Here is a 27215-nt window from a genome sequence, read left to right on the forward strand (position 1 = left end):
CAAAGGCAGGAAAACAGCTGTGTGTAAGGGGTATTTCATAATCACAGTTGAGGCAATATCCTGCCTTTGCCAGGTTCTGTGTAAAAGGCCATGGCAGTTGAATGCAGCATTACGGTTAAAATAAATGATGTAAGAATGTTACTCTAATTTTGTTCTTTGCTTCTTTGCTCTTGGAGCGAATTTTTTCTATTTCCATGATTTCCTAGGAGGAATGTTCCCCTGGAGGGACCTTTGAGGTTCCACTGCACCCTTGGAAAACTGCACTTTTTTGTTTTTTTACCCATCATCCATTATCATAAACACACATATTTCTCTTTTCTGTGTGTTCTAAATATATAAAACAGATGAAAGGAGACACGCCCATGCCGCCGACAAAGACCGCTATTAAAACACCTCCAATAAGGTCTCACATAAGGCTTGTGGATGATGGGTAAAATTCCAATAATCAGCCCTGTTAGTGTAGTGAGTACCAAAAATGGACTCCACCTACACGCCCTGTTACCTCCAAACATGACGGCATTACATGTCTCAGGTCCAGACCGTCCCACGTCAGTCACCAGCCCCTTTCTTGGAACCCGCTTTGGCTTTTCCGTTGGGTCCCGTTTTGATGTGGGTCATCTCCACATCTGTGAGGGCATCGGGGGGGAGGCAGGAGCGCATGCGTTCTATGGTCTTCTGGTGGGACGCTCTCTCCTGCTCCAGAGAGCGGATCACGTGCTTCATTTTGCTCTCACGTGACAGGAAGTTCTCCACGTTGGTCTCCAGGGTTTGGATCTTCTGCCGGGCTGCCTGGTATGACGGGACACAATGTTAGACTAAAAACTAGTGAATTTAAATGTAGATTTAAATGTCCAAACGAGAGTGCCCCTAAAAACCAAGTCTTTGTTAAATAATAAAGAGCAACCACCGAGTGATGAGACTTATTTCTCACAACATGCAAACTTCCTTGGGTCTCGGGTCTGGCTCACGTTCTCCTCATTTTATTACACTGCCATCTACAGGATATCTGAGATATGACACCTTACCAGTCACATGACAAATCTTCTATATTAAATACAACCAAAAATAGGCAGTTAATAATAACAGAATAATTAAATAATTACACAAGATTAATACAGAAATAATACATAAATACATGATATACCTGAAGTTTTTCCAGCAGTTCCATATTCTGCTTCTTCAGCTGCACATTTGTTTTCTCCAGCTTCTCCAAGCGTTCCGAGTCATCAGGCAGCGGCGCTCCGCTTTCCAGCATCTCATCCTGCAATACGTGATATTCCACCTCGTACGTGTGAAGCTGCTTGGAGATGTCCATCTCCATCACCTGACAACCATCATCAGAGGGAGTACACATTGTAATAGCAATTAATGATGTTTTGTAATAATAATGTAATAATAATGTTTGTTATTGAAGATGGATAAAAGCATTACCATATTTTTTTAAAGCCATAATATTATGAGATCAAACATTTTATGTTCTAAACTATTCTATATTTGATCAAGACAAAAAGTGATTTTTTAAAATAAAATAACAATAATTTTTCGATGTCAAAGAAGTCATGATTTAAAAAAAAGTAAAAATGGTTTTTGTATTTTTATTATGATTATTATGATTATTATTATTACAAGAACAGTGTTTATTTTAAATAAGTTTTTTTTTAGAAATTATCACTCAATATTATTTCATTGAGTTAAAAAAGTAACTTTTTGTAGTATTAGGAGGAAAAAATATTTTGAAATATAGTAGTACCGAAAAAAATAATTTCTAAAAAATAAAAAATAATAATTATCAATATAATAATAATTATATAATAATATAATAATCAAAAATATATAATTGTATACCAACAAAGAATTTGTAACTTGATGTCTAAATGTCTTAAATGTTACTTCAGAATGTTTTTGTATTATTATTTAAAACAAGCAGAGGGTTGGAAAGATTGTCGTAATATTATAAAAATTAAAAAACAGCACAAGTTAAGAGAAAAGCAACTTGCTTTTATATTGCCATTTTCCAGTGATTAACACTTGCATGATGATTAAGAACGTTTACAAGTGTTCACTTCATTGAGTTTCTTATGAATTGTTTAGACAATTTTTACACTTTTAAGACAAATGTGAATTGAAGACTTTATGATGGCCACAGTTTCACCCTGGAACAGATTATTTCCTACGCGGAAAATACATTTGTTTTACAGGGTGTTCTCACCTTAGCGATAGTCTGCTCCATCTGAGTGTGTGTAAGTGTGGGAATCGTCGTCTTCAGGTAGTCCACGATGCTCTCGAAGCTGTCGCACTCCACTATCTCGCTCTGGTGGCTTCTCAGGAGACAGAGGGCCACTTTGAAGATCACCTCAGAGCCCTGGATGAACAAAAAGTCTGACAAAATAAAACAAAAATGAGGTATATCTTCTTCTTCAAAACAGAATAATGGTCGAGTCCAACTTACCAAAGATGCGGGACACAAACCCAAGGGGGAACTGAGAGGCAAAAAGCGTGAGGAACCAGGGCGCCGCATACAGGCTGGGGCAGATTTCGTACTCCTCCAAGTGGTTGTACAAGTCACGGTGGTAGTCGTGGAGCAGTCTGGAGAGCTGGTACATCTGGATCTACAAGCGCAAAATGACAAAACATGCAGCAACACACACATAAAATGATTTGTGGATTAAAGGGAGAACAATGTGTGCTTTTGTAGCTGCTAGGTGATCCGAGCAAAAGGAGGCTTGCTGGGGCATGCACTGTACTTTCAGTGCATTACATTACAATAAGTCATCACAAGCTGAAAAAAAAAAAATACAAAATCGTCTGTACCGTCCTTGTCTGGAGCCCGTCCGCACAACCCCTAACAGGAAGTCAGAGTGGTGGCGTTAAACATTAGCACACCTGCTGACAGGAGGTCAGCTGATGTTTAAACAAGCGCCCTAACTTGCAAACATGAAGGTGTGGTGCGGATTTAAAGGGTGAGCAAATGTTTGCGGATGCTGGAATATGCCTGTACGGATTCAGCACTCCATTCAAGCTCAAAATTTCACTCGTAACATTTTTAGGCCTACGACTTTACTTTTTGTTCACATGTTGTTTTTTTTCCCATCATTTGCATTGAAAGATGTCAAGGCTTTCTCAGGCCAGTTGGCCAGAGAGATGTGACATGTGTCTTCCCCCTTGTCTTAACCCTTCCTCCCCCACCAGTGCATTATAATAGCACACTTAGCATATATTTTGGACTAGCAGTCAACCACAAAACAGCAATCATTAACACAAAAAATGCAAGAGTGAGGACGTGATTCAAACTGTGAAAAATATACACCATTTGGGTCATTTCTTTCATTCATTCATTCATTTTCTACCGCGGGGGTGCTGGAGCCTATCCCAGCTGTCTTTGGGCGAGAGGTGGGGTACACCCTGGACTGGTGGCCAGCCAATCACAGGGCACATATAGACAAACAACCATTCACACTCACATTCATACCTATGGACAATTTGGAGTCGCCAATTAACCTAGCATGTTTTTGGAATGTGGGAGGAAACCGGAGTACCCGGAGAAAACCCACGCATGCACGGGGAGAACATGCAAACTCCACACAGAGCTGTGTGGCCTGTGCACTAACCACTCGTCCACAGTACAGCCTCATTTCTTTCATTTATTTGTTTTTAAATTACATAATTATTGATTATTAATTTATTGATCTGTAGCATCTCCCTTGTAGCATTATACAAGCACAGACAGGTCAACTGTAATTTTATAAAAATAAAACTTATATATTCCAACATTGCACTCACTCACCTGCAGAGAAACCATGTCAGGCTTATATTGGCGTCTAATGCCAAGGTCGTACATGAGGAACTTGAGCACGTCGAATGCTTGCTCCTCGCTCATGTGAAGCAGCAACACACCCGCCACAAAGCTGACACCTTGACAGTAGCCCACCTGCGTGCAAAGTAATGCAAAAATTGAGCAAAATGTATTAGTAAGTGGCGTCAGCTGTCAGAATGTGTATGAAATGTACACTTAATGTGTGTTTAGAATTATAATAATCACAATAACAAGAAGAAGAGGTATGAGCATGAAAATAGGAACAGGACATTTTAGGTCAATATCATTCGACATGCCATGCCTGACTTTGTTCCTGCCACATGTCCCTGTCCTTTCTCTGCCGTGTGCACCATTCATTCATTTTCTACCGCTTATCCTCACGAGGGTTGCGGGCATGCTGGAGCCTATCCCAGCTGTCTTCGGGCGAGAGGCGGGGTACACCCTGGACTGGTCGCCAGCCAATCACAGGGCACATATAGACAAACAACCATTCACACTCACATTCATACCTATGGACAATTTGGAGTCACCAATTAACCTAGCATGTTTTTGGAATGTGGGAGGAAACCGGAGTACCCGGAGAAAACCCACGCATGCACGGGGAGAACATGCAAACTCCACACAGAGATGGCCGCGGGTGGAATCGAATTCAGGTCTCCTGTGTGCACCAGTACAGCTCTATTCTTTTAGACTTGAGAGTACATATTCAGCCTAGTAACAGGCATGAAAAGAGGTGTGTTTTTTGCTGTATTGTGTTATGTGGGATATGTCACTGAGTATGCACATAATAATAATAACAATAATACCTCAGTGTCCAGCAGAGAGTAGGCTTTCAGGAGGTTATAAAGGGAAAGTTGTCCAGCACCAAGCTGGGCTGAGAAGTACTCATGGGTGGGGAAGGTCCGGCCTGTGACATGATGACCCATGATGACCCACATACATGAGACATGGTCATTCAGTACATATTGTATGATGCTGAATTTGTCTCATGTGTTTCCTTTCCAATAACAACATATTTAAACGGCATTGCACACCTAAATCCACCAGAATAGCATGCTGCTGGGCGGTGAGTTGCTTCAGGAGATCCCTGTAAGGGACATCGGGGGCGTGCTGGCGCTGAGGAAGTCTGTGACGCAGGCGATGCTGATGACAGAGCAGCAACCACACCTCCCCACGACGACTTTTGGGGACACCTGAGCAAAACAACAGCAGTATATGAATGTCAAAAGTGTATGAATAGATGTCAGTCAAAACACAGCACATGTGAGCACACCGGAAAGAACATTTTTATATTTTACGAATTATTAAACAAATTATTTTTAAGTTACTCACTGGCAGTGCCAATCAAAATTCAGCATTTTTGTGATGGATTATTTTTTGATAGAGCTCTCTTGCCTTGGCAGACTGCACGGTACAACTGTTCCTTGTCCTGCAGGACGGTGGTTCTTCCCGGTGCCGTCAGTTTTTTCTCCCACAGCACCTGCGCCTCTTTGGGGTCGGGGCCCACCTCCTGGTAGCTCAGCTTCATCTTGCGGATGTGCAGTTCATCCCTGCTCGCTATACACATCATAGAAGTACATGTGTGTATTATACTTTAAATTATATTATATCCAGCTTATGGGTACCACCATTTTAATGTGAGCGCCATACCTCGCACCTTACATTACCGGAAGCCCCATATGACAGTAAAAGCCATTCTAGCAACCACAATGAACACCATCATCAGTGATGCTTGAGGACCAAAGACAAGAAGACGCCATCTAGGACAGGGGTGCTCACACTTTTTCAGCCTGCAAGCTACTTTAAATTTATCAACTTTACTATAAATATAGAAAATATATTTATAAATACAGGTATATAGATGTGGAATATATTTTTTATAATACGTTCCAGCATATCTCCGTGACACTCATGAGGATAAGCGCCATAGAAGATGGATGGATATTTACTATATTTATGAATATAAGTACAGTATTTATGTGCGTTATACATGTATGTATGTCAGGGGTGCAATCTTTGCCGCGGGGGAGTGACAGCAAATTAAAAAGGGAGCAAAATGTCAGCTACAAAGTGATGTTTTTGCGATCTACCCACACTACCTTTGTGATGGACCGGGAGCTTGCGATCGACGTAATGGGCACCCCTGATCTAGGACAACGAGAGCCGAAGTGAGTTCTTATGAACCCAAAGCCATGCAAACATCTGCCTTTATCCCAGAGAACTCCAGTGATGCTGCTTACCTTCTATTGAGGTACCGTAAGTTATTCACTGTTTGATCCTCACACCAGCACAAACAAAGGGAAATGCTGTACATCAGTTGGTGTTTTCAACAAAATAATAAAGCAAATAAATAAGAATTTACTTTTGCATTCTAAATAACAATACCAAATGTCTTGATAAAGTCACCAATGGTGTTTGTTGACTCTACTTCAAAGAATACAAGGAATGTATTAAAACGAGATGGTTTTTTTTCTTTTGTGTTAGTTTTTACCCCACAAATAATAGTAATTATGCTGCAATAAAAGTTTTCAGGGAAATTAAGACATTCAAAACTGTAGTAAAAAAAACAATTGTATATAATTTATAATTTTTATGATGACAATATGAATTACAGTTTTCATATTTTCCTTTTAAAAAAAATATTAATGTAAAAAAAGTTACACTACAAAATAATAAAAAAAAATTTGGAGGGCAGGGGTTGAGCCATAGTACTATGAAAATTATGAATTATGACTTAAAACACAAAATATGTTACATTGCTAAAGAACTACTTAAAAATGTTCCATATTACAAAGAATGAGAATTGAGTCAGTTAAAGTAATTATAAAAATTGAGGAGGGAAATTGCATTAATACGAAGATAAAGCCCATAAAACATTTGGGGGAGGGGCTGTGAATAAGTAATTACAACAATATAATAACAGCATTAATACGTATTGCTGAACGTTGTGTGTAGCCCAATTGCTGCCAACATAATAAATAGAGTATACCAGGTTTTAAATGCATGTGTTTTAAACAATAGTGGCCATTAGAGGGCGACAATGCAACAATGTATTCTGTGTTGTCTCCCCGAACAGGAAAATGATACCATGCACTTTGACCTACTTCTTTGTATGTTTATGTGGATGCATGTGTGAACATGACACACACACACACACACGTAACCTCTAGATACATCTCACATACACCAAGATGGCCCCCTCTGAGCTGTCCACATAAACATGGTTGACAAGACAAACTGTTATTTAAGCTTGCTGTGCAGTTATAAACGGTGCAGCCACCAACTCACCCTCCAGTCTCTGGTTCTCCTTCTCCATGCGGAGCAGCAGGATCTGCTGACGAATGGCGGTCTTCCATAATGCCCTGTAGTCCGCCGCCGTCCTCTTTGGACGCTCCCCTGCCAGGCGACGCCCCAGGGGGTCCTCGTTGGAGTCCGGGGCACGAGGGGAGAGTGGCAACAGCTCCCTGGCATCTGATTGGTCTAAAGAAACAACAGGAAAGTAATTAGAATATGTGAAAACTATTAGCAGTGCATGCATTAAGCAGGTTAAACAAGTCAAACAAGTTTGAATTCAATTTGTAAACTAATACAATTTGCAGAAAGGAGCAATAATTAGGAGAAAAAATATTTAAATATTTACTAAAAAAATTGTACTCTGTAATATTACCGACTATTACCAGTGGTTAACTTCTTTTTACACTTTTGTGAACATTAAGCATGTTAAACAAATGAGAATAATATATAAATGAAATTATCTTTGTAGTTGCAAAATTACAAGAAAACATAAAAACTGGGACTAATAGTACAAGTTGCGTATAAAAATGCAATATTATGATAGTACTTGTCATATTTTGATGAAAAACATATTAATATTACAAGTAAAAAAAAGCAAGAACTGCCCCCATCACCGGTATCAAATAACAGCCATGTGAACTTCTCAGCTGAACAGTCATTGATTAGAGTGATCGATGGATTGACGGCACCTGAGTTGTGCATGGAGGGCTTGTTTATGGGTGAAGCGACCCTCAGGAAGATCTTCTGCCTCCAGGAGACCCTGCGGGGGCTCGGAGGTGGGGCTCCGCTCACAGAGTCACTGCTGCAGCCTGACAGCGTCCTCTTCCTACCTTCGCCATTGATGCTGGAGATGTGGGCGGAGCCACAAAGACACAAGTGTAGTGTTACAATACACACACGCACAATCTCTACACACAGGAGCAACAGATGAAACCTTACACTGGCGTTAAAGGGATGATGCTGAATGATAGACAATAAACACGTTGCAGCCATTAGATATGTTAATGAAGCAAACTGTATTCGACAATTCAGTAGATTGAACAAACAATGAACGCTTCATTTATCCTGTTAGAGCTGCTATCACAGCAGAGCAGCTTAGGATTCATTTTTTTCTTTTTTAAAAAGCATCTTTAAAAGACAAAAAGGTAGAATAAAAAAAGATTCAAATTTGAAATGTGAGGATGAGACTCATCCTGTGACATTTGACAAGGTTCTGCTCGGGAGAATGTCATTAATATTTTAAATATTAACCTTTACTTTGCGCCAAGCAGACACCCACGCTTACATGAGTGTCACACTTGATGCACAAAGTCTTGTTCCTGTGCCAGTCAGGGCAGCTGATGTTAATGCAAGCTACCATCAGCTTAGATCAGGGGAAGGGAACCCATGGCTCGGGTCTCTCAGACATGTCTAAACACAATAAAAATGTATACAAAAATAACTTTGGATTGCTGCCACTTTAAAGTAAAACATTGCAGAAATCACAGTGTTAAAAATAACATTAAAAAAAACAACTTATGCATTTGTATTCCATTCATCCATCATCAATGGCAGCTTTCCTTCTGATATTTTCCGGGTCAGACAAAACCTAATTGTCACCGGAAAATTGAGAAAAAAAAATTGAGATGTCAATAATTAGACTTCCCTTTCTTTAATCAAATAGTCAGCTAGCTCATTCTGCAGAGACAAACCTTTTGATACAGAAGACGGCGAAAATATATATATATATATATATATAGTTGCATTAATGGAAAGAAGTATTTTATTTATTATCGGATAGCTTCCGTATAACAATGTTCATACAAAGAATATTTTAGAGACATATTATATTGTAAAATTGTTGGTCTTTAGTTCTAGTCAATGTTAAAAAAAATAAAAAAGGCTGGCATGAAATACATTTTAAAATATGTGGCTTTCATTAATCTCTTGGCCAAAAAGGTTCCCGACCCCTGACTTCGAGGCTTGAATTGTGCAGCAAAGAGATCGCCATCCACATGCAAGCAATGCAAAGGAGGTCTGGGGTCATATCAGCATCCCCTTCTACTTCTGAGCCAAACAAGAACAGGGCGTGTGCACCATGAAAGGAATAGTGGGAAAATGTTCTCAGGAAAGGACAGAAAACTAAAAAAAAAAGCTGGGTGTTAAAGTGTTTGGACAGCCAACACGTATTCATCTACGGCCATCCCAGCACTTTCAAATAATAATAGCAATAATTTCAGCCAGTTTGTCTGGGAGCGTCACCTCTTGAGGCTCCCGCTGTCTGTCAGAGAGCTGAGGGAGCCCAGCGAGCCCTGGTAAAAGCTTTTCAGGAAAGTGGGAGTGGAGAAGGAGGAGGGGAGGCTGAAGGACTGGCTCTCCGACAAACTGCGCGTTCTCGACACGGCCACGGGACTGTGAAGCGTCCAACCACACATGGAAAACAAACACGTTACACACATAGGAAGGCGAACGAGAGGGGACCTGACGCTTATAAAAGGTGTGATGTTATTGCTCACAAATAAATCATATTGTGTATGTTTATGTTGTCGGCAGAATATTTATGTGTTCAAATGATTAAACATTTACAGCTACTACTATAGCTTTAACACACTCCTGATTTTTTTCTCAATTTATTATTATTTTTTAATTATTTATAAATTTAGTACAATTTTGTACAAACATATCGATATAATAAGTGGATATAATATAATTAGGGAACATTTTTGTTTTTATTTTATAGTAATTTTATCATAAATTAACAAGAAAAAGTTCCCGTTAAGAGAATAAAATGTTTTTGTGCTGGAAATTGTACTGTATATTGTATTTTGGTGGGAAAAAATAGAATACAGAATAAAATCATAATGAGAAAAAATTTAAATGTCAGGAAAAAAAGGTAATGTTACTGTGATAAGTAGTCATAGTAGTAGTAGTAATGGCATCGCAAGATCTCAGGAAATTAAAACCAGACAGATTTTCTCGCTCAGAAAAAGGCCTGGGACGAGGAATTAAATGAATGACACAATAATCGAAAATAAACTACCAAATTCTGAAACGTTCGAGTTTGTTTATCCCGAGAAGAGATCAGTTGGAGACAGTCGGGGTGTATTTTCAATCCTTAGTGAAGTAATTGTTCTGGAAGATGTTGCAAAGCCCGGTGCTGGAGCTTCTGTCCATCTACTGTAAGTCTCGGAGGAGGAAGCCCCGAACTAGGAGGTAACCTAGGTAACCAGGTTCCAGCCTTGCAGGGGTGGAATCGCTCTCCTATATGTATCAGTGGGGTGGCTATGTGTTTGCTTCTAACAGGTTGCAGCTAGTGTCAGTCTAGGGTATGTGTGTGTGTCTTCTAAGTGAAGCAAGCAGATAAGGTTGTCAAGCAAAATCTGCACAAATTTAAAAAATAGTGCCTCTATGCTGCGGTGCTTTCACTGGGTCATACTAGACATCTCTAACAAGCACCTTAGCGCATGAATGGAACAAGCCTTTTTGTCATTCGTACAGTGTAAAGTAAAAAAAAAATTCATCTCGTGCTCGTGGACGTAATCTTGTGTATCATGACACCCCTGAGTAGTTATGATACAAGTAGGAATACCACGTAACTAAAGGTCAAAAAAGTATCAAGAGTACAAAGATGGTGTCTGTGTTGCCAATCTCACCAGGATTTCCCAGAAGCCCTCAACAACAATAAGTACCATCCTGAAGAATAACAACATAATCAAATGAGATAATGTTGAAAAAGGAACAACAGTTTTAAGTAAACAGACACCGCAAAGCATCAAAGATGTTGAGAATTTGTTACTGGTGTGAACCAATGGCTAGCTAGAGCTAGCGGGAGACAATGTTTCAGAGAAGAGGCTGCTGCGTGTGGATATAACAAAGAAAAGGCCTACAACAAATGAGTCTGTTGATGAATTTAAGGTAAACTGAGGCTGGTTTGAAAATTAAAAAAAAAAATGAACAAGCATACAAAACGTCATTCAGCATAGCGAGCTTGCTAGTGCAGTCAAACGTACATCTAAACTCAATCCCTCCTCTTTCTTGTTGGTGTTTGCACAGGGTGTCCAATAAAGGTAAAATTATGCTTGCGTATGTTAATTTCCCCATTTCATGTCATGTTTGTGGCATTGTTTTTGTTAATGTAAAACGGTGCATGTTAAAAACTCATTAACAGCCCAACTGCCAATAGGTTGGTATCTACGCTATGCTAACAATATGCTAACAATATTACCACTTTATTCTCGTATATTTCTGATTCCTCATAATGTATTTTTGTAATATAGGCCCTAAAAATTGTTAAAATGTACACTTTTTGTGGCAAAGGAATGAATGTGGACCCTATTTGCTGTGGAGTGTACGTCATTGGGTGACATTGAGTGCCTTGCCAAGCACAATAATTCCATTTTCTGAAACACCAAAAAAACAGTGGTGTGAAAAATCTGAATCCTACTGAGATTCACACCACTGTACACGTAAAAGACAGTTATTGAAAAAATCTTCAACATTATGGAGCTAAAGTGTACTATTCCCAACTAAAACTAGTCTCCATTAAGCTACCTGCTTTGCAGTGCTTCACCGGTGGTCGACTGCTGCCTCCGCAGAGGCGCCTGCTTGACCTGGCCACTGGACGGGCCTTCGAAGGAGATGCGCTTCTTCACAGGCGGATGGCTGAAAGTATGAGCGCGCCGACGGAACTGCAGGCCGGCTTCCGGGTCGTCGTCTGAGAAAGGAGGCGGGGACACCGGCGGTGAGATATCCGTGGATTCCTCATCCTGCTAGAGAGCATGAATCAGGTTAGCTGTATTGTATAGCAAATGTTGAATGTCGTGAAAAAAGGTTGAAAGTCAGGCTAAATGTTCAAAATATATTAAATGTCTGCACTCGCTGTGTCAATAATAAGTTCTGTCCCTTCTATGCACACATCTGCTAGTGCAACGCCCTGGTCCATTGTATGCTAATTAGCTTCATCATGTGACTCACGTGTATTGGTGACATGTTAAAAGGAAGTAGGGTCACATTCTTTATTTGCTACACTACATACTACCTATGTCAGCTAAATGTGTTGTGATTGGACGATTAAAGTTAAGCCTGAGTGCTTTTCTTTCCTCTGGCATGTCAACAAAAAGAGGAAGAAGGCTCAGCATATGTCCACTATAAAGGAAAATAACAAAGGAAATAAAGGAAAAGGGGACTGGCATGTCCTAACGTGGACATTTTCTATAGCAAAATTTATAAAAATGTTATTTACACACTGGCACACAACGTGAAGCAAAAATATCAATATTGTTGAGAAAAAAATGTATTCACTTAAAAACTTAAAATATTGCTACCCCCCTACTTCTAAAGGACTACTCAGTTCTAACAAGAAAGTAGAACAATTTTTTTTATTTTAAATTTTAATTTTAAATTCATTCTTTTTTTTTAAATTTTGAAGCCCTAAAAAAATTGAGAACATTCAATATGCATTATTATATAATGCATATTGCAACATTCATTGCATTATTATTATTATTACATTATATACATAGTATTGCATTGTATTTTTATAAATATTAGGCCATAAAATTGTAAAATCATTGAGTGGTTTTGGTAAAAGTAATATTTTTTTCTCATAAATGTCTGACTTTATTCTCTATTTTTTTATTTTTAATACTAATACTCCTACTTCTTACTTTTATTGCTTTTTTTGTATTTAATACTGTTTTTCTTTTACTTTATTATTTATGTTTTATGAGAAGTTGTTGAAAAATGAGTAGAAAATGCAGAAAATGTTTTCTTTAAAATAATAATAATAATACATTTTATTTGTATAGCACTTTTCAAGCTTTTCAAAGATGCTTTACAGTGAGATAAATCATAAATAAGGGTTTTAAAAAATATTTGAACAGGCGGGTTTTGAGTTGTTTTTTGAAGGTGGGAAGGTCAGAGCAAGCATGTAGTGAATAGGGTGAATAGGCTCCGTCTCCCCGGGTTCGGAGCTTGGTCCTACAGGTAAGTGCCAGGACGTTGGAGTCTGAGGAGCAAAGGGGAAGCAAGGGATTGTGTGGATGGAGCAGGTCTGTGAGGTATGAAGGGGTCAAATTGTGGAGAGCTTTGAAGGTAATGAGAAGGACTTTGAAATGAATACGTTGGGGGAAGCCAGTGGCGGTTTTGAAGGACAGGGGTAGCGGGTGGAGGTGAGGAGGCGGGCAGCGGAGTTCTGAATATATTCGATTCTGAATGTGACAATGCATGGATGAGGGTTTCAGCGGCAGAGAATGTAAGTGATGAACGGATATATCTGTTTTATCACTGTTGAGGGCTGCACAGTGTACGAGTGGTTAGCACATAGACCACACAACTAGGAGATCTGGGTTCAATTCCTTGCATCTGTGTGTATTTTCTCCCTGCGTGTGTGGGTGGGTTTTCTCCGGGTACTCCGGTTTCCTCCCACATTCCAAAAACATGCTAGGTTAATTGGCGACTCCAAATTGTCCATAGGTATGAATGTGAGTGGTTGTTTGTCTATATGTGCCCTGTGATTGGCTGGCGACCAGTCCAAGGTGTACCCTGCCTCTCGCCCGAAGACAGCTGGGATAGGCTCCAGCATGCTCACGACCCTATTGACGATAAGCGGTACAGAAAATGGATGGATGTCACTGTTGAGTTTGTGGAAGTTGTGTTCCATCCGGTTTTTAACACAAGCCTACAATAATTTAGTAAGATTTTACACAAAATGTAAGCATCATTAGGAGAAAAATTATACATTTTGGGGTTACTTGAAAAAGCTGTTAATTTGAAGTAGTGGTAATGTTATGCCCTAATTCATCCACACTAAACTCTTTCCAACTTCCAGCAACACAGAGCTTTTTCTTGGAAAAATAAAGTCACAGTTTTATATTTCATACATCTCTTATGATGTAGTCACAGGGACCGCGTCACACTGTGGTTCCACATTCTACACAACAGTGACACCACAGTCCAAAAGGTTGGCTGCACTGCTTTGAGTCCACTGTATTATTATTGTGTTTCCACGTGAGCCTGCAGCAGCATGAAGAACCCATGTGACTGGAAGACTGACATTTGAAACATATATCAGACGTTTTTCCAAGAAGAAAAAAAAAAAAAGGAGATGGTAATTCCCAGAATACTCAGTTGGACACTTACTCTTTCAAAGCTGCTCATGCTTCCCATGCTACCCAGACGGCCTCGCATCCGGCTGGCCCCCTGGAGATGAGACACCCACAACCATGAATGACAAGGATATTTACGGTGAAAATGACATTAAAAACAATTATTGTCATAACACCAGAAAATACAAATAACAATAATTTAAAAATATGTTGTAAATGTCCACACAGTGGCCTAGTGGTGAGTGTGTTGGCAACATCTCTCGCTCAAAGTCATCTGGGATAGCCTCCAGCTTACAGGTGACTCTAATGAAGACAAGTGGAATAAAAAATGGATAGATGCATGGACATACATATATTTTTATATTCTTTCTTTACAAATATCTTTAAAACTGTATTTATTCAACATATAAATACTTTGTTGTTCTACCTAATGGGAGGAGCTTTTCATAATCACTTTTCCTCAATTAAGCACAAATAATTCCCAGCTGTTTTTTTCCATTCGGTTACTAATAAAGTCTGTAAGAAAATAACAGATGGCAGCTGGGGCCTCAGATCTGAGATCAGCCTAGATCTTGTTACTGTCTGATGTTTTATTACTCTGCCGCCTGCAAATATGGGTCAATCCCCCCTGGAGGACAATGACAACAAGCGGCAGGCATGGACAAACGGGTGTCCTGTGGTAGACACACCCAGGCACCTGAGGTCGAGACACTTACCCTGGCCAGGATGTTCTCCAGAGAGCTGGTGAGGGACGAGCGAGCTTTGTTTTTAAGGATGTCTAGCTTGAAGCGGCTGCCCGTGGATGTGCCATCCCCTGTCGATGTGTTGTTTGCCACATTCTAAGGACAATGACAATGATCGTAAATAATATAAATGTCACAACAATGATGTCTAAGGTTGTACTTTGTATTTTGGATACACAGTATGATGGCATGTACATCATGGAAGCTCTGAAAATTCCGAAAAATACTTATATTTGGGGATCCAAAGATTTATATATGCAGACTAACAGGTGACGGTACCAAATGACTTCTACTCCTCCATGCAAATCAGAGCTTTGCTTCCCGTCACTCACACACACCAGTAAGCTGGCCACTCAGAGAAAACAAGTGCACTGTATATATAAAGTATAAATCAGGGGTGTCCAAAGTGCGGCCCAGGGGTCATTTTTGGTCCGCAGCTTATTTTTTATAGGTCCTCTGCATATTTGAAAATTGTAATTAATTATTAATTAAACAATATAATTACATTTTACAATAATTTGCTTTGTCGGCTGTAAAACAAAACTAAGTTCTGGATGTTTTGTTCAGATATATTAGCATATATTGACCTACATTGGACTGGTGGATTCGTTTTTAGCATCTTTAGCATCGAGACCCTCGACTGAAAAGGTTTGGGCACCCCTGCTGTAGAGAAATCATCCTCTTGTCTTTTGGAGTTACCTGGGGAGCCTCTCCAATATGGAGGTGTGTTTTCTGCTTGCTTTCACAAAGCTGTCTAAGATGCAGAATAACCAGCTCATTCTCCTCTTGGTCTGAACTGGGTTTCTGTTTCTGCACAACAGCAAAAACAAGAGTCGTTTACTCGTGAATCACTCACCACATCACTATTAACACTTCCAGTTGCACCGCCAACCTTACCTGAACTCGTTCAAATATGTCCACTTGCTCATGGTCAGCCAGCTGGGAGAGATACTTCTGAATGGCAAGCTTTGCCCGAGGCGGGTAGAGGCCTGGAAAAGCGCAAATAAATACTATCCTGAGGAACAGTTGACAATCACCACAAGACATCAGTGGCATTACATGGAGGTCATGTGACATGCACTGTGGTGTTTGTATGTGGGAACAAGAAATTTACAGTACTCTTCCTTTTACTCTCTCACTTGTTGTTATGAAGTATATAAATATGACTACTATTGTCTACAATATCCCTTCACACGCATTATGTCCCCAGATCAGAAGTGCTAGTACTATGTTTATTTACCATACAATTTATTAACATTCATTCATTCACGAGGGTCGCGGGGGTGCTGGAGCCTATCCCAGCTGCCTTCGGGCGAGAGGTGGGGTACACCTCTGGAATGGTCGCCAGCCAATCACAGGGCACATATAGACAAACAACCATTCACACTCACATTCATACCTATGGACAATTTGGAGTCACCAATTAACCTAGCATGTTTTTGGAATGTGGGAGGAAGAAAACCCATGCATGCACGTGGAGAACATGCAAACTCCATACAGAGATGGCAGAGGGTGGAATTGAACACTGGTCTCCTAGCTGTGAGGTCTGCGCGCTAACCACTCGTTTTTTTCATGACTAATTAATCTATAGGGTACTTATACAGTGTATACCAAATGTAGTATTCCCTATTTAATTATGATGAGTGTGAATGGACTACTACAATCCATGAAAATAATATATGCAAAAAAGTGTGCCTTCTGTTGGAGCCCTTTATTTTCATTCAAGAATAAAAATTGCTTTCTCTGTCATCAGTTCAACCCAAATATGTTTAGATATCCGAGTTCTGCATCCTATTCCTTCTCCACCGCATCCAGCTCTAACAGTAATAATAGTGTTTATGCAATGCACTGACGTTGTTTGGTGCTAAATTAACCACAACATTGGCGCCAGCTAAAAACATTATGTCGCTACTGGCAACTGGTCTGATGTGTTGTAAAAAAAAAATTAAATGATGAAAAAAAAAAAAACAACTCTAAGCCTGATCCAACTATTTACTGATGTTTGCCATTTTCAATGAAAGGAAAGAGGGAAGCAGGTTGATAGTTCAGACAGTTTTACTGTTCTACTAATTAGTTTGCTAGTTTTCAATCATTTAAATCTTAATTATTATGATGAGAAGTAGGGCTTATGGTGAGCTACTGTGCCCTCCAAAATTATTAAAATAGTCATTTTTGTTGTTTTTGCTGTAGGGCGAAAAACATTTGGGTTTGACATTAAAAAAATATGAGAACAGAGAGCAATATTTCAGGTTTTATTTCCAGGTATTGAGATCTGGATCGGACACACTATTTAGAAGATGATTGCACCTTTTGTTTGAACACACCCATTTTTGATGTGATGCTGATCTGAATGTCGATGCTCAGTTTAAGAATGGGTAGACTACATTTAGAGGTGAAAACAACATGAAAACCAGAGAGCTGTCTATGGCTGAAAAACAAGCAATTGTGAATCAATTGTGAATTGTGAACCTATCCTACACTAAATATCCTATCACTACACTGAAATTGAGCGTTTTCAACATTTAGTGTTATTTATTGATTGGATAAGCAGGACTAAAACACCTGTCAATCTCATTTTCCACTACTTTTACTCACATGAAATAATTGGAAATCAAGCTGAAATGTTGCTTTTGGGTCTCATTAAAAAAGTCAACAATAAATCACAACTGGTAATAAAATTTCAACTGGTTTTAGTTTCATTCATTTGCCTCAATGTTTCTTTTATTTGTTATTATTTTTTTTCCTAAATATGCCACATTTTGGCCACATTTTGCAAGGCAGAATTCATGGTGCACTTTACGATTTATTCCCCATCAGCCAATACAAAATTGTCATTTAGTGGCCAAACCCATGAGCTCGCTTTTAAGGCAATCTTAATGAGTTAAAACTAAACTGGACATGTTTATTTATATGCAATATATACTATGAACAGCAACATCTGATGTACCTTCAATACGCTCGCAGAGCTTGTGCAAGTCATGCATGGGGCAGGCCTCGCATAGCTGGATCTGAGTCTTGCTGCTCTGCAAGGCAGCTGCTGTACTGAAGGCCTGCTTCAGGGTTAGCATCACCTCATCCACCTTTGCACATCAGACATAAATTTTACATTTATCAAAATCCAAGTATTTTTTTATGAAGTGCTGAGGGCGACTCACCAAGGACTCGCTGGCACACTGGAAGACGAAGCACACATACTGGCTGGGACCAGATTCTGATGGGTCACGACAGATGAACCCAAAATGATCTGTTTGCTTGATACCCTGGAGCCATATCAACCATATTAGTCATTTTTAACCTCTTGATAATTGGCCCAGCAGTCCCCACTGAAATAACCAGACATGTTATTGGACGTCATTCAAAATCGATAGGATCTTTGCAGTCATCTAAATAAATAACCTCCCATGGTTTAAACATAGCGTGGTTATGTCAGGGGTCTCTAGTCAGTAGCTCATGAGTTGCCAGTAGCTTTTAAACACTTTCAATTACCTCTCCAAATACTTAATTCATTTATTATCAACCCATATGGCCACTAAATTACAAAGTGTTGTTCGCCGTAGTCAGGAAGTCAAGGAAATACAGCTGGAATAGGTGCAAATTCTCGAAGATCTACAAAGTTTTATGTGCGGATTATTGTGTGTAGCTGCTCTACAGGGTCAAAAAAATGAGCCAAATAGGTCCCCATTAAGTTGAGTATAAATCATTTGGAGACCAACTAGCTAGCTCAGTAGCATGCTAATGCTTAAAGTGGTGGCCATCTTTTGTGTACCAGCAGTGATCCCGTAGCTTGCACGTAATTGTTGCGCAATGTGGTGTAAACAAATTTATAATAAATCATTTAGAGGCTAACAAGTTAGCTCAGTAGCATGCTAATGCTTACAACGGGTGGCCATATTTTGTGTCCTTGCAGTGATCCTGTAGCTTGTGCGTAATTGTTGCACAATGTACAGTGTAAACAACAAATAAGGAGTGTAAAGGTGACAATAGGGGTGTTATTTCATGTCTACAGGGCTCTAATAATGATGAGGAGCTTTTAGTGTATTTGTGTCAGGAGAAAAAAAAACAAACCAACCTGACAGCAAGATGAAATATCTTTGAAGTTCTTTTCCAACACTACAGTTTTGCTATCTGGGCTGATGAGGTTGACTTCAAAACGGCCAACCTGTACAGAAAAAAACAACAGTTGATTCATATAACATGTATGTGCATTGGGGAAAGTAAGTAGTGTATATTGCTTCAAAATCAATGTTACTATGACTGTACAAATGATTTTCTTGCTGTGTAACATATTGAGTGTGCACCCGGGCTATAATTAGCCTCACGTGTAAATGTGCTGTGAGAGACAGCAGCTGAGCCACGCTGCAGATCATGTTGCTTTTCCTTTTAAAAAAAAAAAAAAAACATGCCACGCCACAAGCTGCTCCTTTTTTTTCCCAGTAACAGCAGCACTGAGGAGTTACAACCTGTTTAAAGTGAAGCGGCACTGCAGCTACTCTGCACACAACAAATACACAACACACAACACAACACACAGGAGCAGCATAGTCAGGCATTAGCACTGTGGGTAAATTTAGAGTGAAACCCATAAAGCTTACACCAGAACTTCTGACTTGAAGTCCAAAAGGTGTAAATAAAGTATCCTATAAATATAACTCTGCATCCGTGTTTGACAAGTCTGAGCATGCTAAAACAGGTGTGAGGCAAATTTGTCTCTTTCCAAAGAAAAATATGTATTTCTAAATTCATTCATTCATTCATTTTGTACCGCTTTTTCCTCACGAGGCGGGGGTGCTGGAGCCTATCCCAGCTGTCTTTGGGCGAGAGGCGGGGTACACCCTGGACTGGTCGCCAGCCAATCACAGGGCACATATAGACAAACAACCATTCACACTCACATTCATACCTATGGACAATCTGGAGTCACCTATTAACCTAGCATGTTTTTGGAATGTGGGAGAAAACCCACACAAACTCCAGACAGAGATGGCCGAGAGTGGAATTGAACCCTGGTCTCCTAGCTGTGAGGTCTGCGCGCTAACCACTAGTCCACCATGCCGCCATATTTCCAAATTGTTTTGGGCAAATTATACACATATAGTGCAAATTGTAATAATTACCATATGCACTGTAATATGTTTATTTTCTCTATATGGATAGAATGTACTTATTTCTCCTGCCATTCTATTTTCCATCCATCCAATCATTTTTTATGCCGCTTATCTTAACTCGGGTATGCTGGAGGCTATCCCAGCTGTCTTTGGGCGAAACTGAACTGAACGTCTATGTCTTAATTCGAGCACAAGTTTTACTTCTGGGTCTAAGTGTAGGTCAAAGTCTAGCACAGAGTCATGCATTTCCCCATTTAGGCCGTAATGTTTACACTGCAGTGATGTGTAAAAAGGGCTCTTTCACATCCATCTCATCCTGCAAAGTTTTCAGGAGCATACTAAGCAGCAGTGCTGTGTTTCATCAATGGAGCGAGTGTCTTCAACCAACTGGACTCCAGAAAGGACTATCAAGAGGATGCATCCATTACACCTACCTGGAAGAGCATAGTTCTGTTTTTGTCCGAATCGGACGGCTGAACGTGGTTTGGAGCACTAGCGTGTCTGCGGCGTGCAGTTTCAATCATGCCAGGACCTTCGCTGGGCTTCTGCAGACTTCCTGCCATGCTGCTGCAGCGTGTGCGAAACTCCTGTGGCTCCTGAAAGCCCGAATCTTCCAGGATGCACTCAGGAAACATTCCTCTCAGGCTGCTCTGACTGGCGCTGCTGGATAAGCCTGAACATTACAAACATTAAGGGCTAATTGGCACGACTCATGTACTTATTTTTTACTATTCAACATTCAACATATTTCAAATGGTTAGCATACAGCAGATATTTCTACCTGAGCAATTTGCTACTGTTAACTATTACAACATTGGTTCTGATGCTGCTGTGTTGTGCAGTATACTTGACATAAATAATAAATGACCATGTGGTCAAACAGAGCAGTTTTTCTCTCCATTTTCTCATTCATTTTCTACCGCTTATCCTCACGAGGGTTGCTGGAGCCTATCCCAGCTGTCTTTGGGCGAGAGGCGGGGTACACCCTGGACTGGTCGCCAGCCAATCACAGGGCACATATAGACAAACAACCATTCACACTCACATTCATACCTATGGACAATTTGGAGTCACCAATTAACCTAGCATGTTTTTGGAATGTGGGAGGAAACCGGAGTATGGCCGAGGGTGGGATTGAACTTGGGTCTCCTAGCTGTGAGGTCTGCGCGCTAACCACTCGACCGCCGTGCAAGCCCAATTTATTAACAATGTTTTTTAATTACTAATTCATCTATAGGGTACTTTTGCAGTATATATATATATGATGAGTGTGAATGGAGTATGAATTGGGGTGCATGAGAAAATACTGCACGGCGTGCAGTATGCAGTATTTTCTCATGCACCCCAAATTATTATCATAGCTTTAAAATGCAGTTGTTATACTGTAGCTTATATACACAGTTTCTCTGCAATTATCGCCTGTTTCTTTGAGGTAAATAAATGGGCTACAGTGAAGATAATCCCGGCCTAGTGTTGAGGACATGCACACAGTTAAGCCTAGGACTGAGTGTAAACTGGGATGTAATTAAAAGGAAATTTGCAAATCTAATTCTCCAGCTATCAGCTTCTCTAACCAAAGAAGTCGTCCCCTCTCGGATCCTCTGGCTGTTCAGTCTTCTCATTCAGGGTCGAGGACAGCGGATCGCCTTCCCCGCCAATGGTGAACTCCACCGGGACCTTTTCTACAGAGCCTCTCTGGCCATTAAGAAGGCGCTTACGCTTCACCTCATGCTGGCGAAACTTATCGATGCAGTCATCAATGAGTGTGGACGGAGCCTTTTTGTGCCCCACCATCACCTGTGATGAAAAAAATGCACTTTTAAGTGGAAAAACGTGACAAAATGGAAATTAATCTTTGTATCCTGTTATCACATCCAACCTTGCCACAATAGAGTACTTCAAACTTCTGGGAGTTGTAGAAGGCCTCATCGGCTTCCTGTTTTGGTTTGTTGTCTTCCTTTAGGGCTGATTTGGACACCTGGCGAATGCTGCTGATCACCTCAGGCACCTTAAATAAAAACAATGGAATATGGTGACGTTATCACAACAATGGAGAATAAAAGGTGGTAAAAAATAAGTTTGATGAGCAATTAATATGGATCAACTCTTCATTATGAATTCAAGGCCAGTAAATAACAGACAAACCAGACATGCAGCCAGGGAATGCCCACATTGCCCAGCACAGAAGTGACAACATTTGGCTTGCAAGAAATCAGAGCCGTTCAGGGTCATCGTGAGAGTCACTGCTCTGTTGCAGCTGCTGTTGTAAAATTCAGGAAATACGTTTCTGCCACTCGCGTGCAGGAACAAGTCAAGTCGCAGACAATCTGTGGCTGCAAACTCTTGTGCAACCTCCTTGGAAAACACACAGGAAGCCACAGGAAGACTGACAATGAAGATTTGGCAGACAAAACAACTGTCAAGGTCGCACCAGCCTTCAGCCTTCTTTAGCCAAAACTGAGGTTCCCGTAAAATGCAACTGTAACTGATACAACTGATGCATTAACTGTTTAATACAGGGTCCAGTGGATTTAATGATTGAGCAATTAACATATTTTATACAGTCGCACAGAACAAAATTATAGTGTGAGTAATTATGCTTCAGCCGGCCCATCTGACAGCATATTGACTAATTTATAGCTCTTCGTCAGGGACTGAAGCGCGCTACCAAGAGTGTATTTAAACGATTAGTAGTAGTTTTTAAGTAAAGAAGATGTCGCAAGATGATCATAAATTAGCCACACCGGCACAAGTTACAGGGTTCAAAGTTATACACTGGAAATTGCAGTACTCGTGAAATTCGTGAAATACACAATAACATGAGACCTTTTAAGTAGATAATTATGGTGGCGCTATTTTTAGGCACTAGTGCACACTGTATACAGTAAGTGGCTTTGTTCAGCTGAACGACAAGCTTCTCAAGACACTTGACTCTAGTCATGTGTTGTGGAATGTTTCCAGTGCTTTTCCATCGTCCCGAGGATGAGACAAGTGGGCACGGGTTCATGTCTTATTCCAAAACAAAACACAAGTTATGTCACCTTTGCTTGGTGCGGGTATTAAGGCCACTGAGATCCAAAGCGATAGCCGCAGCATAAATGCTGCCTTTATATTTAATAATGCTCATGAAGTCAGCATCTTGAAATTGACTTCAGTAATGTTTGTTTTCTACACTTTCCTTTGTGAAACTACTATTTCATGAATAACTGGAAAATGTGCCCATTGCTGAAAACTTTCAGCAGGAGCTAACTGGATATAACGCATGAACTGTGTATAATGTAACTATGTAGCTATTTTGACTGACATATTACATAGGCTATTTACAGAACCATTGAGAAATTACTATGTGTAATTATTAGTTATTGGATTGGATTGTGAATGATTCAATGATGTCAACTGGGGTGGTCCAATCAGTCATCCACTGATCAGTATCAGCCGATACAGAGAAAAAGCATGGTATCGACATGTGCACATATACTTGTATACGTGTGTGAATGAGAGGGACCCAAGTGGAAGAGTGAGGTTACAGGGAGAAGAGATACAGAAGGTGGAGAATTTAAAGTACTTGGGGTCAACAGTTCAGAACAATGGAGATTGTGAAAAGGAGGTGAAGAAGCGTGTCCAGGCAGGATGGAACGGGTGGAGAAAAGTGTCAGGCGTGATGTGTGATAGAAGAGTTTCAGCTAAAATGAAAGGAAAAGTATACAAAACTGTGGTGGGACCAGCCATGTTGTTTGGTCTAGAGACGGTGCCACTGAGGAAAAGACAGGAAGCAGAACTGGAGGTAGCATAGATGAGGATGCTGAGGTTCTCATCGGGAGTGACCAGGATGGATAGGATCAGGAATGAATATATCAGAGGGACATTACATGTTAGAGGCCTTGGAGATAAAGTCGGAGAGGCCAGACTGAGATGGTTGTGACATGTCCAGAGGAGAGATGGATAGAAGGATGCTGCCAGGTAGGAGGCGTAGAGGAAAACCAAAGAGGAGGTTTATGGATGTAGTGAAAGAGGACATGAGAGTAGTTGATGTGAGAGAGACAGGTGCAGAAGACAGGGTTGGAGATAGAGATGGAGGAGATTGATTTGCTGTGGCGACCCCTGAAGGGAAAAGCCCAAAGAGAAAGAAGAAGACATTCGCTGATCAGTTCCATCCCCACTGCAGCGTCCAGCCTATAGCGAGTGTCTCCTGTCCACTTTCCCTTCACAAAACCAAAACAAGCATGTCTGCCGTGTGGGACTTCTTGTCTTTGTGAGAGTGATAGAGAGTGAAGTTTTGCACCCAGTAAAACATGGCACAAAAAATGTCTCGTCATCGCACATGGGTGGCAACAAACAACCGTCACCGGCAAAACCGACCACCAACGCCCGGTTACAGCATCCCAAGCAGTCCTCTTCATGGGTCCACTGTGGCTATATTCTAAGTGAGAACAGAGGTGATGATGCATGGGTCCTCTTCAGACTCAAATGATCCAGGATCATATTGCAAACTAACCAGGTAATTAAATGTAACAATGCAGTTGTGTTAAATTTATCTCTCTTGCCAAGGACATACAATTGCTATCCGACACGTTCCACAAAAATGGGTAAAAGGTTATAATAGAACTCCGAACACACTTCATGTGTGCACCATAATTGAATATTCTAGTGTACCTTTGTAATACAGAAATGATTGCACAAAAGGCCTTTTGGGTTAATATGTAACTTTAAAAGTCCCACAACAACAAAGCCTTGAATGAGCTTGCGTTTCAAGTCAAGCAAGCAACCAACCTGTCAAACAAGAGATACAGTACTCATATTCCTCTCCAGTTAAAATGTACAGTATGTCTCCTGCCCCACCCCACCCCCAGTGTTCTTATCTTCTAATGATCTCCATTACCAACTGCCCTGCAATCCATGATGAGGATCTCTCCGAGGTAAACAGTTCCCATGTCACGTTTACAGCTAATAATAGCTTTGAAATTGTGCTTGTCACCGCTTAAAATAGCACCTTGTCCCAAACGACACAAACAGGAAAGTCATCAATTAAACGCTTGGTAAGGGTAGTAGAAGAAGTGCATTCCACTAGGGCCGTCCTGCACATGTTGCTCGCTTGCAGACTGCCAAACCAGTTTCGATTGCGTAATAAGTCAAGATGAGGTACGTTCGAGGCCCCTCTGACAGCAGAGCTATGGAATGATAGGAGAAATTCAAGTGGGATACAGGAGAACAAAAAAAGCAAGATTCCTGAACTGCCCAAAAAGTAAAAAAAATAATAATACATTTTTCAATACAGCACTACAGTTCAACTAAAGCCATATTTCTCCCAGGAAGTACTGCTCATTTTGGTTTGGTTTATGGCTGAAATACTGAAGTACTAGCATCGCATCACATCACAGCACAATACAAAATGTTTCTCAAAAATTCATTGTTGAGCAAAAGCAAATGTAAAGTGTCCAAAAACATTTTTCTTTTTTTCCAAATTTTCCAAATTTCTCACATCATCGTTCACGCCATGTTTCTATGTCAATGGGACAATTCCCTGCTGACCAATCAACAGACAGCTAGCTCCACCCTATACAAGTAAATGGTACAGTCGCTGTATCGAAACACCAGTTCCAGACACTTTGGTGGAAACAAGGATTCTAATTATTAGCCAAAGTGTGTTCACAAGTTGTATCATCATTGAGCGTTTAAGTGGGGCAAAATGAGGGAAATGCCAAGAACTCAACCATACTGCTTGGTGGGAATAAAAATAAAAACAAATTTGCAAAGATTGTTTAAGAAGAAAGTTGAAATATTTTCTAAATGTAAAAATACAACAGCAAAAATGGGGAGAATAAAGCAAATAGCAGCATTCGTGATAATAATATGCTTTTTCACCTGTATCACAAAGCTTTTTTTTTTTAAATATAACTTATCAGGTTAACTGTGTTGCTTAACAAAATACCCAAGTGGTGCTTGCATCATTTCATTATTCAGTATGCGGCCCTCGCTGGAAAAAGTTTGGACACCCTTGATTTATTGTGTTTCGTATACCGCAGAGGGGAAAAAAAGCGCAGAACTGGATTAACTTTCCCCCTCCAAATTCCAGTGTGCTCTCTCGCTAGCTTCATCATCATCATCATCATCAGCTGGTGGCCTAAATACAGTACTTAATGCCAAAACACATTTAGAACCACCAATAATCTACAGTATGTGATTGCAAAGGCGGGTTCAATGGCACAGTTGTCACATCAAGGATCTTTGTGTTTACTAAGAGTCAGGGTCATTCTAAAAATGAAAAAAAAACACAAAAAAAAAACATAAAACAAGCACCCTCACAACCTGTGAGTAACTAACTCTTTAGAGAATATTGACATTTTAATAATCAGACTGAATGGTTGAGACTGAGCAGTCCTCAGTGTCAATATTAAATTATGCTAATGTTGTATTAAAAGCATTAAAAGGCATGTTGTTTGCATGCTAAAGAAGAAAATTTGTGTGCTGTGTAAAATGAGTCTCTTGTCACTCTCGACTGGAATTCACAAAGCGTTCAATCTAATAACTATCATGGGTTGCTATAATTGTTTGTGATGTACTAACCAAGGTTACAATATTCAATTTGTGGGGAATATTTCTGATATTTACCCACCATTCCATGTCAAATCAACCAATGGGTGGAACCCCACACTCTCAGATTTTGCTGTGATTCACATAAATCTGTGTCTAGCACTGGACGTGGATCTCGGTCATGTAGGTCTTCCCCACTGGGTTGTGTGACGACACTAGGGGGGCCCTCTTATGGCAGGATATGCAGATATTTTGGCCAATGACCAAGGGGACCGAATGCATGTGCATTGCTGATTTATGTATCTTACATTCTAGAGGTACCAAAGAACATAACATGCAAATCTTGAAAAAATCGGTTCAGGGACACCTAAGATTTGGGGGAACAAAAATAAGGCATTTGCATTTTGCATGAAAAACTACCCAAAGGAGCAAAGTTTGGCAATAATAGTTTGAGAGAAAACAAGGGTTATGCAATCTTTACATCCTTAATAATTAGAAGTTTTGAAACAATTTTATTTTATTCCTGGTTTATATGGTATAGAGACTATTTTACTTGAATTATAACAAAATCTGAGGGGGCATGGAAGGGAAATGTTCCGTCCTTTGGTTCAAATGACATGGAATGACCCATTTACAGAATGCT

The 27215-nt window shown here is 40.1% G+C and overlaps 1 protein-coding gene across 3 annotated transcripts in view; it reads right to left on the reverse strand.

The window, feature by feature from the left end:
• Nucleotides 1-259: 259 nt before the first annotated feature.
• The window catches only part of tbc1d4 (TBC1 domain family, member 4), a 28685-nt gene continuing 1729 nt past the window's right edge, over nucleotides 260-27215 (reverse strand). Inside the window, exons 2-23 of one of the 3 annotated variants that reach the window (XM_058082416.2) lie at nucleotides 21921-22049; nucleotides 21616-21838; nucleotides 20476-20714; nucleotides 19006-19095; nucleotides 18092-18196; nucleotides 17884-18016; nucleotides 15834-15925; nucleotides 15636-15746; nucleotides 14910-15032; nucleotides 14228-14287; nucleotides 11639-11853; nucleotides 9350-9499; nucleotides 7798-7952; nucleotides 7103-7294; nucleotides 5210-5371; nucleotides 4849-5007; nucleotides 4621-4721; nucleotides 3785-3928; nucleotides 2450-2609; nucleotides 2210-2379; nucleotides 1145-1324; nucleotides 260-789 (exon numbers count right to left, since the gene is read on the reverse strand). In XM_058082416.2, the coding sequence (XP_057938399.2) occupies nucleotides 550-789; nucleotides 1145-1324; nucleotides 2210-2379; nucleotides 2450-2609; nucleotides 3785-3928; nucleotides 4621-4721; nucleotides 4849-5007; nucleotides 5210-5371; nucleotides 7103-7294; nucleotides 7798-7952; nucleotides 9350-9499; nucleotides 11639-11853; nucleotides 14228-14287; nucleotides 14910-15032; nucleotides 15636-15746; nucleotides 15834-15925; nucleotides 17884-18016; nucleotides 18092-18196; nucleotides 19006-19095; nucleotides 20476-20714; nucleotides 21616-21838; nucleotides 21921-22049 (3333 nt within the window). In that variant the 3' untranslated portion in view covers nucleotides 260-549. Of the gene's footprint in view, nucleotides 790-1144; nucleotides 1325-2209; nucleotides 2380-2449; nucleotides 2610-3784; nucleotides 3929-4620; nucleotides 4722-4848; nucleotides 5008-5209; nucleotides 5372-7102; nucleotides 7295-7797; nucleotides 7953-9349; nucleotides 9500-11638; nucleotides 11857-14227; nucleotides 14288-14909; nucleotides 15033-15635; nucleotides 15747-15833; nucleotides 15926-17883; nucleotides 18017-18091; nucleotides 18197-19005; nucleotides 19096-20475; nucleotides 20715-21615; nucleotides 21839-21920; nucleotides 22050-27215 lie in introns of all 3 variants that reach the window. The other 2 variants (XM_058082415.2, XM_058082417.2) reach the window with 2 other exon arrangements.

This window comes from Doryrhamphus excisus, linkage group LG12 (genome assembly GCF_037039965.1).
Source record: "Doryrhamphus excisus strain RoL-2023G ecotype Guam linkage group LG12, RoL_Dexc_Guam_v1.1, whole genome shotgun sequence".
In the NCBI taxonomy this organism is placed as follows: domain Eukaryota; kingdom Metazoa; phylum Chordata; class Actinopteri; order Syngnathiformes; family Syngnathidae; genus Doryrhamphus; species Doryrhamphus excisus.